Genomic DNA, 14,531 nt, shown 5'->3' with positions numbered 1-14,531 from the left:
ATTATATTTAAAGTTTTAAGAAAGAAGAAAAAAATATATGTAATTGCAATACGTTTAGACGTATTGCAATTACTTGTTTAGACAAGCATCTAAAATATTATTTATTGAATGAACTGTAAATTTATTTAAAAAAGGAAGGCAAAGTAATTTGTATCAGGCCAGGAGTTATTATTATTGTCAGGAGTGTTAAATTAATATTATGGTAAAAACTTTTCTTATATTTGTGTGACACCCTTGAGAATCAAACCCGATCTCCAGCACAGTAGCCAAACGCGCTAACCACTTTATTATCATTTGTAATGACTTAACAGGACAGTGTCTTAATTATTAAGTTTTTATCTATTATCATCATACACATAATTACAAATTACGGTAATGTGTCCTCACTGAGTTTTCCCGTTCCAGGGCATTATTTATTTTTAGTGATGAATATACCGCCTCTTAATATCATTTTGCTTGACGTTTTGACGAATTTTTATGGTAGAGAATTGGATGTACGTAACTACACTAGTATTGACATTTATCAAACTCGGACTATTTGCGAACAATGCGCGTACTGGACACGACGATGTGGGCATGAGGGTCCTAGAAGGCAGCGTGCCCACGCCGAACGGCGAGGGGTCGGCAGTATGCAGCGTCGTATCAGAATACCAGCTATTGAGGGAATTGTATCAATAATAGCATCGAGTGATCGAATCCAAAAATCGAATTGAATGACTGATTATTGTGAAGAAGTCATGATTGAATTCGGTTTTTATATTCGATTGCACATGACTGATCAATACAACTAGCAATAGCTTCTTCTGTGCATGTCATGTCAAGTCCCCCTGACGTCGATTATCATTTAAGAGTCTTTTTCTTGGACAGCTCTAAACAGCGCCTCGATGCTTCTGATCCCCGTCCAATCTCTTATTTTCCGGACCCAGGAGATCTGTCTTCTGTCTACACTTCTGTCGACCTTCTATTTTGCCTTTTGTACAATGCCAAGTACAAAAAATATACAGATTTAAACAGCATTATTGTGTAAAATTTCAACAGCATTACTGAATACCGCCGTTGGATCGGCTCCGCGGTCGGTGCTTTGGTTACCTCTATGCTACAATAAATAAACCTGTCTGTTAAAATCACGAACGTATAGAATTGCAAAGTGCACAGGACCCTACTGACTCTCATGTTATATCTTCATGTACCTAATAACACACATCCTGTATAGCTTACCAATATGAATATACGTACTCACAGTTAAAACAGTATTTCTAAAAGCTTTCTAGTGTCTCATTTTCAAGTAACCACATTTTTTAATATTAATGTTTTTGTTTTTAAAATGAATAATATTGATTTAAAAAAAACACAATATGGATAAGCCCTTTCAGGTGATAAACATGCGTCAGATTAGATTTGAATAAATAGTGGTAGTTACCTAGTAAAAAGTAATTAAAAAAAAAGAAATTATATATTAATCCTCATTTTAATTTATTTCATAATTTTTTTGATAAATCGATTTATATTTAATAGAAGGTTCTTGCTGCTAATGGGAACTTCTTATATTATAGTGTCAATGTATTGATGAAATATGTGTATGCATAAATGTGATTTTAATTAATTTAAATTCTTATACTGTAAATTAGTAAAGTTTAAGCTAAACCATCCAAAATTGATGAATTTTATCTGCGAGAATTTAACAATTTCATAACATGCGTACATACAAATTGCTGTTGTTATTGATAATGAATAACAGTCTGTACGGAGTGATATGAATAAATATCAAATTAATTTATATTTGTATATATTCTCATGACGAGCTACGTGTCAAGTTTTGGTGCCGAAAAATATTCCTTGCCCTAGGCGTGGAGTTCTAGTATCGGAGCATCCTCCGGCCGTGACAAATCGCACCGTTTCGTTTTCAATTATGTCCACTTATCGGCGGATCGAATTCCAAAAGTACTGCGCGTAAATGAACTGGAAAAAATCCACGTACACCGGACGGAGACGCAATCCGGCCATCGCCACTGGACATGATGACTTGGCGCCTCGCGAAATGGGCCGTCGCGCTGTTGGATTGACGCGCTGGCCATCAGACGATCTTTCGGGATGGGTTGTTCTTTCCTTTGTGTGGTTCTTCTAAACTATCTACTAAACTATCCTACTAAATGACTTTGTTACTAAACATTCGTAAAAAATAAGACATATAAATAAAACGGGGATGAATAAGATAATCAAAAACATTTTTTTTATCTGAGAAGTTTAGTTACATTCTGTGATTAAGAGACTACGTAATATCGACCTTCCATCGTATAACTTCGCAAGTTACATATATTAAATTTTTCTTCTTCTTCTGCTTGGTGTATTGATGATTGTTGGCTCGCTCCAAATTTAAGGTTTTTCCTTTCTTCAGGTTTTATACTGATTTATCATATTTTAGATTCCTGCGCATATTTATTTTCAAGAGATTCACTAAAAACAAAAAAAAAAACAAAAAAATTTTAGAACTGGAGTTAGCAAAGTTTCACAATGAAATGGTGGATATGATTGATTTTTTTAAACTAAAATAATGTTAAAATTAATCCAGTCAAAGAATGCATTATACAATTGTACTTCTTCTTGGTGTAGGCCTCGTGATCAGTTTTTAAGAAGGATTAGCCTCCCGCGATGTCGATTCCCAGCCGTCAATCCATCTCTTTGGTGGTCTGCCTGGGAATCTTCTACCTTGGGGTTGGCCGTGCATTGCAATGTCGGGGAGTCTGGATGGTCTTATTCTCCGATTTTATTCAAATTTTATTTTATAAAAAAAAAAGTTATAAGCAGATCAAATGGAAAAGTTTAATTTTTTATTCTGAAACGCAACTCAGATCAAATATACTAGGCAAAATCCTTCTAAAAAATATATATTTTGGCTTGCGACTGTATACGTAAGAGAGGTGAATGTGTTATTTATTTTATACTTTCCAAGATAAACTCCGATGCATCCTTTGTATTATTAATTTAAGTATGTGAAATCACAAACATAATTCAAAATGAAATCTAGCTCTTGTATTACGCTGGACGGTGTGATTATTGTCACATAAATTGGCTTAGCAAAGAAGTCAGGAAATTTCGTACTATAATTTCGATCAGTTCTCTTCTGAGTTACGATATCTTCTTGCAATCGCCTACGATGATGTTCATCTTCGGCCATACGGCACGTATTACAATTAATTTTTTCTTCATTTTCAATAAGTACGCGAGTATGTATATCGGTGGGCACTTAAATATTCGCTCATCATAGGAACTAACGTTTCTATTGATGTCCTTCACATATCTAATTTGCTCGTCACGTTTTTGAGAATCTGCTCCGTGCGATGTGAATAAGTGTTTTTTAAATGATTTTTCCCGGTACGTGGTGGGAGCTTGTATCATAGGCGAGCTATTCTGTTCGGACTTTGGCGAGTCGTACAAAAAGTGGACTCGTTCACATGCGTATGGTTATCACGACATTTTTTTCACGGACCTTATGTTGTATTCGAATTATATGCGGGTCGAAATAATGTTACCAGTAGTATTCTTTATGCATATTCTTGAGGTCGAAAGATAGTTTGGTAACCTCGCCAAAGAATGCTTAGGAGTTATGTTTGGTCAGTTATCATGGACTCTCAAGATCAGCACTATGAACCGGATAGAGGCATTTAAATTTTGGTTACATCGTAGAATACTACGCATTTCATGGACCCATATGGTCAGCAATGTGAATATGCTCCAAAGAGCAAGAGTAAAAAGACAGTTGGTGACTGATATCAAAGTTTGGAAGGTGTTCTATCTGGGGTTTGTGCTAAAAGGAGAAAAATACGAGCTCCATATTCCTCATCATAGATGTTCAGTTGTCAAAAATTTAAAAACCTAGATTTACGAGTAAGTATTTGTATACACCCAAAATGTTGTGAAAGAAAATAACTGGTCAAATTGCATGTTGCATAAAAAAATCATGTTCTCAGGCGTCTCTCAGTATGTAAAATAATCCGGTTAGGATCTTGCATATAAATAAAAAATGGGCCTTTGCTAAATAAATATAAACACTTTCCCAATTCAACTATAGATGATGCCCGAACTAAAAAAAAAACATGAGAATTATGATATACAGTAGCGAGTACTGAAATGTTTCGAGGCTGAAAATATCAGTTTTTTTTTAAATATTTTTTTGTGTTTTCTTGATAGATTTTTAATAATTAATTTAAATTATTAACTTTTTTATATATTATCTTTAAACAGTGTTGCTTAATAATTTGGAATGAAAAAGAAAAAAAACTGATATTTTCAGTCTGGAAACATTTCTCGCTCGCTACTGTATGTATGAGTTCCAAAAATTTGAGTAGTGTGGTTGTCAATCATGGGTAGAATGATGAATGTTACACGTGTGTATATGATCACTTAACCACTCTTTGACAGGTCATAATTCCTGCCATACCGTTATTTATATACTGTTTTATCTGTTACCAATTTCCATTACGTCATAAGGAATTAATATTCTTATTTGTCTGACTTTGCCTTTTGTGACGTCTTCCTCCGATGGAGCAATTTTATGTTTGATGAATTCTAAGATGGGAAATACCTTTAGAGAACCGATTTTTCAAACGTTGAAGTCATCAAGCAAGTAACACCTGTATAAGAACCTGAATGTTACACCTATGTTTATTATATGTACGGTTCGTTGGTTTTGCAGACGCCACGCACCGCCTGGTGGGCGGCGGCGGGTGCCGCAGCGAGCTGCAGGAGCGCGCGCTGGCCGTGTCGCTGCGCATGTTCGGCGCGCTGCTCGGCCGCTGCTGCGCGCTACTGGCCGCGCCGCCCGCGCCCAACCAGCCGCTGCCCGTGCACGAGGACGTGCTCGTCATCCTGCCCGCGCTCAAGGTGAGGTCCCACACAGTGTTCACTACTACTGCTACCTACCAGAGGATCGGGAAGTGGACAAGATATAGGGGGTGCGAACCATACGTTCATTCAGTGTCCGCTCACAATAGAGGAGATCTTAATACTTTTAAATTTTTTTTACACAAATGCTAGTAATATTAGTATAAAGTATATCATAAAATAAATAAAATAAAATAACAATTAAGACGAAGATTTTATAGAAATAACGTAATATCAATATAATATAATGTTTTCCGTCTAATGCGCGTCAGGACACTTTTTCTTTAGGGAATTGTACAAATTTCTATTTTTTGACCCCTATTCGCACCCAGAATTGGGGTTTTTTTTTATACATTTTTATATTAAAAATGTAAAAAATAACTGTGTAAATGGACAAACCCAGATTTGTGAATAAGGTTTTGGACACACCCAAAGTGTTGTCTCTATTTTTATATTTCACAACGGTACTATGTTTTTATCAATGTATTTTTTATTAAATTAATGTACGTTTTTTTGTACGATTGTAAATATGTTTCGATGAATCTTGTACACACGATTATATTGCGTTAACAACACGTTTCTCCTCATGTACGATCTCTCCCAGGCCAATTGAAATAAAACAAGGATACTTCGAATAAATTGATAAACATTTTTTTTTGCTAGCACGATTCCGCGAAATTAGAACCATGTGTTCCTCTTTTCTTTGAATCTCCTAATGGGCTCGTGAACTGTTCGCCATTCCTGCAGACCGATGGGGTAATGTACTCTTCTCATTATTGAGGGTACCATTAATGTAAATACGCTAATGACGACTTACGGCACTTTGCCTAAATCTGTGCTCGGTAGTATTATCTACTCGTAATCTGCGGTATTTCTCCAAATCATGACCGCAGGATGCATTATTTGCCCGTAAATGATATGAACCAAATTTTACTCGCTTCTTGTGGTTTAAGCTAAACGAATTATCTATCTGTGCAATCAGTAAATCATTTTTTATAAGCGACTACACACTTATGTACTTTCTTTCATACGATAAAAACAGGTATGTATTTTGTTATTATCGATATAACGAATTATGTACTGGTTTAAAAAAAAAGTGGTTTTAAATTTTCATGTCGGTATTCGTATTACATTTACCTTTTACTGAGATAAATGTACATTGTACAGAATTGTATTCAATATGTTTAAAATGTGTGGCTATCTTTGATTAGGGTCTAATACACCCGACAAAAAATCGGAAAGAGATAAAAAAAAATATTTCGATATAGATAAATTAATAAATCGTATTTAATTGTGAATCAAATTAAATACACATTAACATCTCAACATAGATGAAGAAGAATATGGAAGTCTGGTTATTTACAGGTATTATGCTGTCATAGGCTAGCTAAGTGGTCACTTTATACAAGCGTAACATTCACCATTCTACCCATGATTAATAACCACATTAGGTACTAATTTTTTTGAAACTCATACATATATTATAAATCTTACGTTCGTAAGCCCTGTTAATAAATATCTTTATTGGACTTCCATATTCTTCTTCATCTATGTTGAGATGTCAAAATGTAAAAATAACTCCCACTAACAAGGATTTGTACACACCCAAAATGTTGTATTTAGAATTTATTTGTTATGATAGAAAATTGACAATTCAAAAAAATATGGTTAATATTTTGTACGTTGTTTCGTTAGCAAAACAAATGTTTTATTTATGCATCCACATTACGGCACGGTTCATCGCTCTTCGTGTCGATTCCAAGCCGGTTCCTCCCTACGAAGTTTCCATTACACTCGTGTAAAAGTTGTTAAATTGTTTACCATAACAACCGGCCACTTTTTAGCATCCTCTCCTGCAATGTTTACTTTGAGCGTACTTATTTATCTCCGTCAACCTGCTCCACATCGCCTCTCCCCGACCAATAACAATAAACACCAGTCCGCGAAGAATGCGCTTTTTGTTCGTTCCTCTTCTCCCAACTGCCGGTAATGGTCTCGATACTAATGTACCGAGAATGTCAAATCGAGGCACGTAACGCGTAATACATCACTGCATTAACCTTTTTATCATCTCGAGAACTCTTTCCATTTAATGTAGGATATTTGTTTTCACTTTTTCGACTTCATTTGTTTATAAAGCTACTACTGATTCCGAAATATTCAATCGACTAGAACTGTTCCCAATATTTTTTGTGTCCAAAATATTTTTTTATTTGCTCTGCTTAGGGGTTGTTTATTTCAAGATATTTATTGATATCTCAAGATAGATGAAGACATCTTTTAAGATGGGAATGTGGAAGTCTGGGTATTAACAAGGCTTACATTGGCTGGTTTTAGTGAACATTTTATACATTTTGTAACATACACTCCACGATTGACCACCATATTACTCAATCTTCGGTAAATTCTATGTATGCCGCATAACCTTTTATTTAAAAAAAATCATAAATAAGAATAATATAACTTTTAATGATGTTTTTGGGATTCTACTAGCATGTGAAATAATGTAGAAAAAAAATCACACATGCATTCGTAAACGTCTGTGTTAACATACTAAAAAAAACTTAACAAATTTGAACTATGTATACAATTTTCCGAAAATTTTGTAATGTGGTTGTCAGTTACGCGTAAAATAGTGATTGTAGACAGTGTATAAATTGATGACTTAAATCAGGGAATGATCGATCGAAAGCCCTTTAAATACTAAGGATTATATACATATTCTCATCTGCAAAAAAATATTTATCTATGCTGATACGTCAATAAATCTGTTTGGTTGCACTCATACCAGGGTTCTAACCCTGAAGGCTATATATAATTATATGTGTGACAAAGTATATATTTATAAGACGGCAAGTCTGAGCACAGGGCTTACGACCTGGCATTCGCTGGCTTAAGGTTGCCGATTCGAGTGGAAGCAAAATAAATGAGGAAAAGTATTGATTACAATCCATTGGCTATTAATCTTACTATACGTAACAGGTACGAGTAGCTATTATATAAAAATCGGATGATTTAATATTTGTTCATATGAGGAAGTGCGCAAAATGTCTATGAAGACGAATGATTACGATTCGGTTAATTAATAGAATAATAATAATAAAACACTCGTTGTAATGATTGATAATGATTTTCCTCTTTGCGAGACGGACGAGATAGGCTGCAGGAATCGTCGTCTCATCGATTGACGAACATTTCACACGATGGGAATCGACGTTTCGAGGAAGTTGCGGAATGCGTGATCAGGTCGCGCGGGTGAAGGTCGTCTCGGCTGAACCGTGGTTACTTCTCCTCGTCCCGGGTCACGACCGAATATAATGATCATTTTGTTAATGACGTCCATGATTCTAGTTATTTCGATTGCGTTCTGATAACGAGACGTTGGATTCTGTAATAGATTCGTAATAACATGATTCCGAATCGTATGTATTATTGCGAGTACGGGACGGGTACCTTACATTGTTGCGCGCAATTTGTAACTACTTTCTGTATATTTTATAATACTTCTTTGTTTTCCCTATTTTGTATACGATGCAGTAGTCGTTTTCATACCATTAACTTCAATTTTTCCAACAAATCAAATCGTATTGAATATATAAAGCTTACATTAAGGCCATAATCGCAAACACAGAATTCAATCAGCGGATAAAACCTCCGGACTGATAACACGTCTCTCTACGCCAGATTTTTTAAAAGAATCTATGTAGGATTTTTTGTTTTTTTTTTAGAAAGCATATTTAATGTTTTTTTTTTAACTCCTTACCTTTCAATTACTGTTTTTTTTTCAAAACCATACAATTACCTACCACCACAATCCATTCTTGATAGCTCTTTTATAAATAGTTTCGTTATTTAATGACTACTTTATTGAGTAATTCTTATAGTTCCTTTAATCAAATGTGATACATGAATGATTTGTTTGTGCGTTTTGATCTTGTGGTCCTATGAGTGTTTTTATTTGTATGTAGTTAATATCGAACTAGATTTAGATTTAAGGACGTATGTAGTATCTACTGAAAGTGTAAAATAAAACACTTGTTTTTTACTACTTTCGTAAGCTATGCTCCATCTTCAGGTCAGTTTATATTTAGACCATGGAAGCATAGCTTCCAAGTCGTTAGAATAATATAAACTCAAGTGGTAGAAAACAAGTGTTTTTCTTTTACAATTTCATCATGTGCTACCACAAAGTGAATGCCGAGACAATAAATAAAATAGTATCTACTGAGTGCATCATTGCATTTACTTGGAAATTCAAACAAATAAAAAAAAATCCTTCACTACAATAGAAACTTGTTTCTTATCCGGATATAACAGATCGGATCCACCTTCAATTTTCATAATACGCGTCACATAATGTACTCTAGTTTTCCTCAATTTAAGTAATTGTTTCTTAGCATATATTTACATTATGTAAATAATTTTATAACTAGGTTTAGATATCTACTTATCTATTATAATGGGAAATATATCCACCCAGCTGGTATTTTTTAGGCCTTGTTTTGCTATATAACGGTAAAACCAAACGTGTTGTTGTATTTACGATAATGTCCCCATGAGATTTGCGATACGATATCCTTGATTAGGAGCCCCGGGGCGAGGCAGGTTGATTTCATGAGAAGTAAAGTATTTGATGGAGGATTTATGGGTCGCTTCTTTGTTCCAGGTGTGGTCTGATTGGATGCTCTACCACAGCTCCGTGTGGAACCCTCCGCCACCGTGTGATGATTTTGACGTTGGGTAAGTTTATATCTGCTAATATCATGCAAGTAACATATGTACATCCTTTTAATGTGCACGTATTACAGTTATCTAGACCATGTAATTTCGCTTTACCTCTATCCTCCCCTATATTACGCTAGTGATGAGGTGTTCTGTCAGTAGGTGACCGAATGCCAAACACGGATTACCTGCCGCTTAGAAAGTATTTGGCATCCAGGTTTTAAAGAAACGCAATTTCAATTATTACGCTTCATTTAAGATTATTAAAATAAAATACTTAATTTCAAATCCCAGATTTTTGACTTATCACAGTCGTTGTATATTTCATTTACACGATTTAAAAAAAAACTCTATTAAAACAACAATTATAGTTTTTTTTCTATTTTTATTTTGTTTGACTGGGTTTTGTGACTTGTGACCGGATTTTGACGAAACCCAATCACCGGTCAAATAAAATATAGGTGAAAAAACTATATATGTGGTTGTTTTCTAAAAAAAATATAAAATGCAGTTCCACCAAAAATATCAATTCAAGAGCCAAAATACTTCTATTTATTTACACAAAATCATAAAAAATTTCTTCATGTTTTCATCACTTCTTTGAAAAGATTTTTTTCTTCGTGTTTTCATATAATTATTGATAACTTACTATACATAACTAAAAATTCCACTCAGTTTTATAAGAGTACAAAATACAACTTTTTATAAAAAAATCGTTGTTGAAATTTTTATATTTACTTATTCTGTTATGTTATTCTGCTTGATTCCTAAACGAATTAAAAAAAAGTGCGGGGAAAAATGTAACATGTCTCTTTTAATCATTCGCACACAAAATTCGATGTCAAACCGTCCGTCCCCCGGGCGCTTTAATCAATTATACAATTTGCGTTTCCCGAAATTTGCGAGATAGTGGGAATAAACCGAGCGCGATCGGCGCGCGTACTCGGAATAGGACCTCCGCGACCCGCTGCGGCGCCGCCCCGTCGCCGCTCCGTCGCCGCGGTCCCGGTTTAATTATCCGCCGAGACGCCAGATGTCGGGCCCCGAGCGGCCAGTGTCGGGTCTCACTTATTAATAAGGCGAACTAGAGACTAGATTAAATTTTGACCATTATGCAGATTGGACGAACCGTTACGAACTGATTTCGTCGCATATATAAAACTACCCTTTCGTAATTCAATTCGTGCTTTATTTTGTTCATACTGTTTTACTCGGGCACATTTGATTCTAGCTATATAACGGAGAAAAATAAACATCGTAAACATATATTTCAAGGCGTGAAGCGCATTTTGTCCATAAATCAAGAACCTGAATTCCATAGGTGTATTTATTGTTTTTGGTATGAATCAAAACATGAATTGAAGGATTTAAGGAATTGAATTTTTTATTGGTTGAATTTAAGGATTTATTTTTGATTTATTTTTAATTGATTTATTTTTGTGATGCTGTTTCGCCGTGTGAGGATTTTCATCAAACACACATGGAACAGATTAATATCCAATGAGATATTGTTCAGCATAGCGGTAGCTCTTCCTACAGGCAAAACCATCGGCAGGTTGGTCCTGTATATAGCATGTGAAACAATATATGCCGACGCTGTCTTAGGTAACTATCGGGAACATAGAGACCAATGCTCCGGATAATTTTAGGATTATCGATCATACCGCGCAACAATCGATAAAAATGCGTAATCAAATATACATACCTTCTAGTCTCTAACTTTTATATAAAGTTCGCAAAAAACACGTTTGGTAAAATGTGAGTTTTTCTTAACGTCGTAAATTTCACATAGTCCCGTATAAAGGTACATTGAAACAAGTCCCGTGGTCTAGGGTTAAAATGCTCGATATCCGCTGATGGGTCCGGCCGACATCTTACTCGGAGCATTGACACGGCGGCGGCAGCCGGAGGATTCCGATTCGGATTTGGCGGTCGCAAGGAAGAGTAGCACCGTTACGGCAGTTCGTTCAACTGGCTCCTTGCAGATTTCTCTCCAAAGGGGGAGGGATGCTTCCGTCCCGTGTCATCTCGTCAAATTCAATTTCGCCGCGCGCCTTGTTTATTCCATAATTACCACACTCTTGTATCTGAACACTTGTTCATTTTTTTCCAATCTCGTACGTATTTTAGACGCACAAGTATTATTTTCACGTCCAGACACCAACATTTTTTCATTATTTTTATTTCATGGAATTTTCTAAGCATACAACGATAAGTTAAGTGTCCATTAATAATATTAATTTCATCAGATCGAAGGGTGGCTTTATGGTATTTCTAGGTATTTTTATGCAGCACAGATAATAAAACGAACAAAAATGCATTCGAAATCGAACAGTTACAAACTGAAACGTAGTATTTTCATGATTTCTTTTACCATAAATATTTTACTGATGAATTACATGTTTTGATATATAGATTAAAAAATAATACATAAATTATCAAATTTCATTAATTTATTACTTCTACCGTTTAGTGTATAAATCGATCACTTGAACCAGATAGGTCTTATGCCCTCAAAATGCCCAGACTCTTCCCGACGAATTCCTATTTATATAAAAACTCCTTTTTAGTATTTCTTAACAATCTAATTAATGCTTAATGCTAAAGTTTCGCCTTATTACGAATTTTTAAAAGACTACCTACTAATAATTACATTTCCCGGTTTATCACTTGATTTCAATGTAACAATACAAATATTGCCACGAAAATAAGTATGCATTGATGGAAGAATTCACTGTTAAAAAAAAATCTTGTATTCATATTATGAAATAAATAAAATAATAAGTACATTTGAAATGTATGGTATTTTGTAAATTTAATTAAGTAATGAATTTTTCATTTTTAGTTATTTTACTGATCGATCAAAAACTAGTTTCGCGTTTCGCGATCACAAACATAGATGGCGCTAGTGATCAATTACATTCGTTTTATCTCGAATATAAAATAAATATTTTAAATAATATTATCGATAGTTTTTTATTGCTGTATTAGTGGATAGTCAATAAATTAAAAATACAAAATGTTCGGTTAATATATATATTTTGATTTAATTTAATTTTACAGCCTCGATAAAAGAATGTTTTTTATGAAAAGTATCCTGTCGATTTTTTTCAAACAGGATTGTAAAAAAATGGTCCTTTGTCCCAAATATTGGATTGGATATAATATTGTCGATATTTTATAATTATGACATGTTGCGTATTTGGATTATGGGCTTTTAAAAATAATATTCAAAAAATATAATTCAACGGATGTACTGTAAGATGTATTTTTTTCTCTCATGGAAGTATTTTATTTTAGATAAATTTTCTATCATTTCAGAGGTAATAAAATATTTGATTCTTATAAATATGATTCGATTTATTATAAGTATTGATTTAAGCGTTTTATGGAATATTAAGTATGTTGTTTTTATAATTTATGTTAGTGTTCGAGCGCGTTGATGTTCTTTTTATAGCGAATATAAAAATAATAATAAAAAGTGTACATTTTTATATGATTTTTACAAAACAGGGTCCTTTCACGTTTTTTGTTAACATAGCAAGAAATACGATAGATGTAAAATTAATTTTCTAAGCGAGTTAAAAAATGGACATTTAAAAATAACATTCAAAATGATATTTTCGCCCGCTACAAAATCTGTGACATTCAGTCGTTGCATTATATTCGAATTATTTCATAAAATCACACATTTTGGTGCACCTGTTTTTATGTGAGCAGCTAACCGTATTTTTCAGCTAGTAGCCTTAACTTAGTAAAGGAGTGTGTCGTCATTTTGAAAATAATCGCGCAACAAGCTGTTTTGTAATTCATTATGTATTTTGAAAAACAGAAAAATATAGATGAAAAAACGATTTTTATACATTTATTGTTACATCATTAGAGTCGCAAAAATACAAAATAAATATTCTAACTAACCAACTAAGTAACCATAACTAGAGAATAGAACGCCACACCAATCTGTCTTTGAAAACAATCTTCGCCCCTTCCACAATCATGCGTCTTCTCATACATACCCGCTGATTATTACGACTTCACACCCGACCACTTTCAAGTATTAAAAATACTTGATCGTGACAACTTTTTCGGCCTTCTTCTGCTTCTTTTACTAATAACATTCGACTTATAATTTTGTTTTACTATTCTTTCTTCACTTATTCGATTTACATCCCCAAACAATCACAACACGCATTTATTGATTTTATCGGTAATGTTTATCTCGGCCTTGCATTATTTCCTTATATCACAATTCGAACATTTATTATACAACGTTTTGCCGCACATTCGTCTGACGGAACAAATATTCAATACGTTTTAAATGGTAACACCGATTTATGAACATACCCTATTGAAACCGAACACGAAACCGATTGAGTTTTAAATATTAAACGAGTATTCGTTAAAATAAAAAATAATGACTACTGGTCTTTTCTTCCGATGTTATCGTATTAGTTATTATTGAATACTGCTCACAAACAACCAAATTCCCAGGCGGTAGCAGCATTTAGTTGTTTTCGGAAGCAGTAATACTGGAATTAGTATCTGTGTGAACGATGGGCCATTGGCTAATGGATGTATCGAAACTTCACTGCGCTCGGTACTAAACTTTCAAAAAGTGTATTACAAAATAATACATATTAAAACGAGACTTCGAAGATGTATTAATAGTACAAAATTTAGTTTATTAGTAAGAAAAGCCCGTTATTTGACCTTGTAACGAAAAGTCCAAAAAACAAAAGATTCACCTTATCTATAAAATTACTGTCGCTACATATCTCATGTGCTTAATTGCACTTTCTCTATGGTTTTGTTTGTTTATGGTACATTGCTTTGACTCTTGACTTTCTTGCTTCTTATTAGCTTTTTTAATTCCTGGTAAATATAAGATGAAAAATATAGTTGTTTTTCTTCTTCTACTGGTGCATAGG

General features: G+C 34.0%; 1 protein-coding gene across 1 annotated transcript in view; it reads left to right on the top strand.

The window, feature by feature from the left end:
* The window catches only part of LOC148300237 (uncharacterized), a 104,529-nt gene that overhangs the window by 52,725 nt on the left and 37,273 nt on the right, over window positions 1-14,531 (top strand). The window contains exons 15-16 of the mRNA XM_088275064.1: window positions 4,694-4,881; window positions 9,548-9,621. Coding sequence (XP_088131190.1) covers window positions 4,694-4,881; window positions 9,548-9,621 — 262 coding nt within the window. The remainder of the gene's footprint in view (window positions 1-4,693; window positions 4,882-9,547; window positions 9,622-14,531) is intronic.

Source organism: Brachycentrus maculatus, unplaced genomic scaffold (genome assembly GCF_059751285.1).
Source record: "Brachycentrus maculatus isolate JH-2025_06_01 unplaced genomic scaffold, ASM5975128v1 h1tg000778l, whole genome shotgun sequence".
Lineage (NCBI taxonomy): Eukaryota > Metazoa > Arthropoda > Insecta > Trichoptera > Brachycentridae > Brachycentrus > Brachycentrus maculatus.
The sequence above is the reverse complement of the archived record's forward strand: the minus strand, read 5'-3'. Positions and strand labels throughout refer to the sequence as shown.